Raw genomic sequence first — 6,633 nt, forward strand, 5'->3', positions numbered from 1 at the left:
CCGCCACCGCCACCACGGTCATTTCCCCGGGCGGCACTTACCCGGAGAAGGGCGGCGTTAGCTGCCAGCTGTCCTCGCTCCAGCTGGCAGGACCAGAAACCCGCGGGGCGGCTTGGCATCGCGCCTCGCCAGCGGCGTCCGTGGCCCGCCCTGAGAGGGGCAGAGGCGGCAGCGGCCGCGAGCGGGTGGCGCTGGGCTCCAGAGTGAGCTTTTAGGTAAAAGTTCCCCTTCGTACGGGCACTAGCTTACCTCCTCTCACCCGTGTTCAGGGGCGGGTAACAGGACACATCACGGCCCCCGGCTCTCAGGGCTCTAGAAAACACCCTCACGGACCCGTCACAGCCTGGGCAGCTGTAGCCCAGGGCTTAAAAGCTAAAGGACAGCGGCGGGCCCTGTTGAACACAGACGCCTAGCTCAGTACTCAATTCACAGCGGGGAAAAGACCTGCCAAGGTCTCAGCTTATTTTAATCATATAGTACACGTAGGAAACAATGAGGTGTCAAGAGTGCCTCAAGCTTGGTGCAGGTTTCTGAGTGGTAGAATTTAGCTTCCAGTTCTCGTTCGAGACAGACAAGTAGCAGAAGTAATTTCCTGCTATAACAGTTTATCATCTAGCCTTAACAGCTAGTAATCAGCGTTACCTGCGTTTCAACTAACACCACACTGGTAGAATCAACACGATCCCTCAAAAGACAACACCCCAGGTTGCATGGAAGGTATAAGAACTAATTGCAATGTACTTACCTTATTGCTTACTTCTTTTTTCCGTTATATTATGCTAAAGAACCAAATGTGTTTTCTGTGTAGTATGCACCTTGTTTAGTTGACTTAATTAACAAGTCCTTAAATGCTTATTTGTTACATAAAACGTGTATATATTTACACACACAACCTCACAGGTAAAAATAAGTGCAGTTTATATACAATACACATAATGTGTTACTTCATATGGTAAATGAAAACCCAGATATAATTACATACACATGTACATGTCCTGGCTGTGGCCCCTGTGATTCCAGCAGAATATAATATCCAGTTTATGGCCAGTGTTCTGTTCAGGTTTCGGTGAAACTTGAACAGAACTCATTCACATTTAAGGTGTTTTACATAATCATTATAGGAAAAAAAATACATAGAATAGTATCTTCAGAAAGTGTAGTTCTTCAGTGGAAAGAATACAATTAGCAGATGACTTATTACTGATCTATACAGCTGTACATGCCACAGAACTGTTGTTCCAGAAGACCGATATTATCAGATCCTGTATTTCTCTTTGGCTTTCTCTTTCAGAATGCAGATGTGCTAAAACAAAAAATAAAAATACACCTTTAGTCAATCTTTTCTTTCAAAGAAAATGTAAGAATGATTTTCAGTTGTATTCCTAGCATTGTAAGGAAAACACACCAGAACAGTAAGCTTTGCAAGTCTGGTTGCAAGTTTACTACTTGCAGTAAAATTGAGATGTTAATATTGCTTCCAAGCTCATCTGTAATTTATAGATTTGTACATTCTAAAGAGGTCAGATTTGTTCAATTATTGCATTATTCTTCATATTGCTTTGCAATAGCATAGATGCAGTGTGTGTCTTAAACCAGTTCTGTTAGACAAACCAGTTCTGTTAGTCTTGCTAAAAAGACTTTCAAGTGAAAAGCTTTTCCACTTAACCAGAATTAAGAAAGTACTTTTGAAAATTAAGGAGGAAAAATAAAGGTATCAGCTCTTTCTATCAGTTATGCTCTTTCCAACTCTACTATTCAGTGCTCCCTAAGGAGACTAATGGAGCAAATGAAAAAAGATCTTGATGGACGTGTTATACGGTGTAGGAAAAACCTTCACACGCAGTCCACACATGGCCATCTTAAAGACTTCACTACAAAAGGGCAACACTGGATTTCATTAAGACAGGCAAACATTAAATTAAAGCCGAATTACAAGTTACTTTCTTTTCAGATGGGGCCCACAGATTGTACGCTGCCAACCACCCTGGAGGATTCAGAATTGTACAGCATGGCTGGGCCACAAGGCTTGTGGCATAGATTCATAAAAAGTAAGGCATAAAGAATTTTTTATGCATTTACACTGAATTATCAGTTTGGCACTTTAATAATGTTTTTGCCCTTTTAATGGAAGTTTCTAGTCAGATTTTAAGTTTTGCCAATTGTTGAAAAGCTCCAAGTGTAAGCTAATATTCTTGCTGGTTACCTGTGGTAACAGTCACATATGTAACAGCCGAGGCACAGATGTGTGTACTTACGTTTAGATCTCTGAAGTATTCATTATAATCAAGAGCATATCCAACCACAAATTTATCTGGAATTTCAAAGCCTATATCTGTAAGAAAATATAATTCTTTTTATACCTGGGTGGTGTAAATACCTTTTAAGTACACAGTTTGTATTCAACACATGCTTCAACTATTCAAGAGTAATAGCTAACAAATACATCATCTTGCTTTCAAAGTACTTGACATGCTTCTTTAAAAATCAAAGCCATAAATTGATGAAAAAGGTTAGAATCTATAACATTCCCATCAGTAGTAACACTATTCAATTTTAAGAGAATGCATTAAAAAAAAAAAAAAAAGAAGAAGAAGTATTTAAAATGTACTTATGATGTAGTCCTTGATGGGAGAGACAAGGAATGAGATTTTACTTGTGTAACAGTAAATGCACTGCAACTCAGTAGGGATTTTCAGATGAAAGCAAGGCAGGTTTAATGAAGGATCAAAACAAAGGCGGTTTAGGGTCAAAGCCAAAAAGTACAAAGTTAAGGTTTTGTTCTCTTTTTGGGATCTGGTAACAAGTAGCCAAACCTGCACACAGACTAACTGGGGGAAAAAAAAAAGAAAAAAAGAAAAAAAAAAGGTGGTGGTCATGAGGTTTCATCATGAGATGGCTGGTCATCAGTTTACAAGTTTTTATGTATTTTCTCCCCATTTCTCTTGGCCTTCCTGAAATTTATATGCTAGTTGTCAGACTTACTGCATGAAGTGAAATTATGAGCTCATATTTTGGACAACCAGAAAAACACAACACTTACAGTCTGGTCTGTAACCTGGACTTTGATGGGTCCTTTTAACAAGCAGGCTGTAAGGCAGAGCAGAGAAGGTTATGGTTTTTAAAATATAACTTGTCTAAGCTGTATACTTCACTTCTCCCACTCCTCCCCATAAGCTTCTACAGTCATGCAGTTAAAACAATGAGATTATTGTAACAGAAAGAAGTAGTGTTCAGCTTTATAATTGAGGAAGAAGCGAAGATGCTGATCTAGGTTCATTCTGAAGGTCAAACTGATTCTATTTTACCTTTAATTCTCTTCAATTCTGTAAACTGAATCATCATTTTTTCATGTAGCAAGGTATCAGCAAACTAGAATAGCACAGACAGGTAAGCAAGTCCAAGTGACATGTAAAGATTTTAGCAGGGAGGGAGGGAGAAGAGGACAAGATGTACAACGTTACTATAATTTCTTTCACAGTCATATCTGTCCTTGCTTTTACTGTGCACTTCTGAAGAAACAGAGAACCTCTTGGACTGTCGCTAGGAGGAGCATAACTGATACATAAAGCAAGAAGCATTTTTTCAAAGCATGGCTATTACTTGACAGAGACAGGGATATTCCACAAAACATCCCTTTTTAGAGATCATCTAAAAGCAGATCTAGAATGCCACTTGAAGTTGTCTGGCAAGTGCTGACAAACTCTTAGGTTCTGGAAAACCTGTATGACTGAGGATATTGGGAAAACTTCTGAGTGTTGTCAATCTAGTATTGAGGCAACTGACAACATGTTAAGAAACCCATGGAAAGAGCTGAATTTTCTGCAGACATAAGGAGGTAAGAAACAGGGTATCTGTCAGACTTTACACAAAAATAGCCATTTCATTTTACCAGTAAAGGTGGTAGTGCATATGTGAATTTCCCAGTTTAATAAATACTTATGTTTATTGTCACCAGCTGGATGAGGATTGCTTCCTACTTTTACTTCCTCTTCTGACAAATTTCAAACCAAACACCCCCAACACCCTCCAGTATACACTGACTATTCACCTAAATGATTTTGCTATATCTTCTCATTACAGTGCATTAGTCAGTGGCCATATCATTATACCTTACAACTTTTACCATCTTTGGTTTGTTGTCTTTTAGTTTTGAAAGTAGTGCTTTCATTGTTCTACCAGTCTCAATAACGTCCTGAAAGAAATTAAAAAAAAAAATAAAAAAGTATCTTCTGAGTCTGAAAGAAAAAACAGTCAGTGGATTAATTTAAAGCATTCAGCTTAATTTAAACCAGTTAGCAAACCTAGCAGCACAGTAACATACTTAATTGTTGTTTTGCATGCAATACATACTAACTTGAAGAATGGGGAGAAAAAAAGTCCATGTTGTTCCCTCCCCCCACACTCCAATCTTTACTTACCTCTACTACCAACACATTCTGGAGAAGATCGTGTAGGGAGAGAAAGAAAAGAAAATATTTACATGGCAACATTCAGTGAATTATTCACCCAGAAAAAAATGGGTTTGCTTCAGTTACATGTAGGTTGCGAATGATTTTCAAAGCAGCTTGTCACTTAACTACTTGCATTATTTTAGTGCTTCCTACAAGAGTCTAAGTATTTATGGAAGCATGAAATACTGTGAGAAAGTCACCTATGTCAGGTTTTATATAGTATTCTATGTATAGGAATAACATTCTAGAACCATACTGCATGAATCAGTTTGAGGTGGTTCATTTTGGGAGTTAGGGGATAAAATGTGGAACAGGATCTTTAGCAACATTCAGTACTGATCACGTTAAGTTTCCCCTGAGATCAGTCAAAATTAGTCACTGTTTCAAAGCATGGCATTTTAAACCAGTATTAAGTGGCTGTAAATATGTAGCCTCAAAATCTTGAGACAGACCAGAGACACAAGATCTGTTCTTTCCTTTTAGAAGCTGAGGATGCTAATTCATACCTTCCCATTTAGTGTAGACAGTTCTTCACCAACAATACTGATTTTTTCTGTAGGTGAATCATTCTAAGAGAAAGAAGAGAGGGAAGTCACATAAAAGACGCTCAAAAGTGTTATATATGTATGAATGATGTGCTGCTCTTGCTTCTCCTATCATGTCACTTGCAACTTTATGCAGCACTCCTTCAGTAAAACAGCTTTTAAGTAGCTGAGAGCAAGAAGAGAGTGAAGTATCAGTGCAGACAGATGTTTGCATGGAACAATGGTACATCCGTGTTCATGGAATAGACACCATTGCTTTCAACTATTTTTGTTACTATAGATTTGTTTTAGAATTCCATGAAAAATTTATAGGACCTGTTCCCCACACACAGATTATGAAAACTAGTCTCTCCAATAAATAACAAAATAATGCAGACAGACAATAAGCAAGTTTCTGCTGCTAAGCTTCTCGCCATACTCCCTCCCACCAAAGGGTGCCATATTAAAGACAGCACAGAACCTGTATGGAAGCTTTGGGCTGGAGAGGAGGATGTTGGAGACCTGACCCTGGCTTTGTCCTGTTAAGTGTTATCCTATATGATCATTCCAGTGAATACACAAGATCCATCTGATTGGCGGGGCAGATCAGTAAATGAGTTGCTCTTCAGTATATAGTGAATTGGGTTGCTTTGAACAGGCTATATGCATGAACTCAATTTTTGTGGAGTTTTCATGTAAACTACCAGCATTCAGAATGTCAATCTACGGGGAGAATCAATTTTCCAAAGAACAGAAAGTTGCTTACACAGTAGCTTTTTATTCTAACAAAATCCACAGTAATAGGCACAGATTTATCACCATTTTGATTTAGTGCTTTTATATGGTCCAGCAAGTCAGCAAAGAATTTATAGCCTCCTTTAAGGACACAGAGTGCAACGATGTGATGGCTTCCCATATCTTGCATGATATCTCTAGCCAAACGTTCTGTCCTGGAAAGATAAAAAAACAAATCCGGTAAAGTCTATCTATCTATCTATCTATCTATCTATCTATCTATCTCATATTTGTTTGTCCATATATTAAGCAACGTCCAAGTTAAAATGCTGATCTTGCTGTTAGGTTTTTATAACCAGCAAATTGTGACCACATTAAGACAAAGTTAATTATATATTTGAATTTCACAAGATGTTGCCTACTCCACTTGACATACTGTTGATTTAATCCATAGATCTAAACAATTCAGGGTAGGAAACCTTAAAGATATTTGAGACATCATGGAAACTTAACTGGGGTTGTAGAGGAATCCTCGCCTTAAAACTCCTCTTGAATTACACTTCAGAACACAAGTGTTGCAGCTGCAGGGTTTCCATGTTTCTCGTAGTCTATGCAGGGTAGGGCCTCTGTCTTTTTGTTTGGAGGGAAATGGATCATTGGTATCACTATCACTAATCTTTGTTTTTTACCCTCATACCTGTCTAGGATGAGTCCATGGGGAATGAAGACTCTTTCTAGATCTTCTTCATAATGCTTAGGAACGCAAAATAGATTTTTGTTATAACCACTTTCTTCATCTCTTATCTGCAAGTGAAAGGGAAATAGCTTTAAGAGTAAAAACAGAGCCATACAGGAAAAAAAACTTCCAGTCTCTGATAATGCAGAAAAAAAAAGAAAAAAGACTCCTCTCCTCTCCTCTCCTC

General features: G+C 38.3%; 1 protein-coding gene across 1 annotated transcript in view; it reads right to left on the reverse strand.

The window, feature by feature from the left end:
* Nucleotides 1-852: 852 nt before the first annotated feature.
* The window catches only part of LOC113484262 (hypoxanthine-guanine phosphoribosyltransferase-like), a 9,163-nt gene continuing 3,382 nt past the window's right edge, over nucleotides 853-6,633 (reverse strand). Inside the window, exons 2-9 of the mRNA XM_026856520.1 lie at nucleotides 6,408-6,514; nucleotides 5,742-5,925; nucleotides 4,958-5,020; nucleotides 4,419-4,436; nucleotides 4,110-4,192; nucleotides 3,041-3,087; nucleotides 2,256-2,332; nucleotides 853-1,303 (exon numbers count right to left, since the gene is read on the reverse strand). Of these exons, the coding sequence (XP_026712321.1) occupies nucleotides 1,256-1,303; nucleotides 2,256-2,332; nucleotides 3,041-3,087; nucleotides 4,110-4,192; nucleotides 4,419-4,436; nucleotides 4,958-5,020; nucleotides 5,742-5,925; nucleotides 6,408-6,514 (627 nt within the window). The 3' untranslated portion in view covers nucleotides 853-1,255. The remainder of the gene's footprint in view (nucleotides 1,304-2,255; nucleotides 2,333-3,040; nucleotides 3,088-4,109; nucleotides 4,193-4,418; nucleotides 4,437-4,957; nucleotides 5,021-5,741; nucleotides 5,926-6,407; nucleotides 6,515-6,633) is intronic.

The sequence above is a fragment of the Athene cunicularia genome (genome assembly GCF_003259725.1).
Source record: "Athene cunicularia isolate RWA chromosome 11 unlocalized genomic scaffold, athCun1 chr11_part1, whole genome shotgun sequence".
Classification (NCBI taxonomy): domain Eukaryota; kingdom Metazoa; phylum Chordata; class Aves; order Strigiformes; family Strigidae; genus Athene; species Athene cunicularia.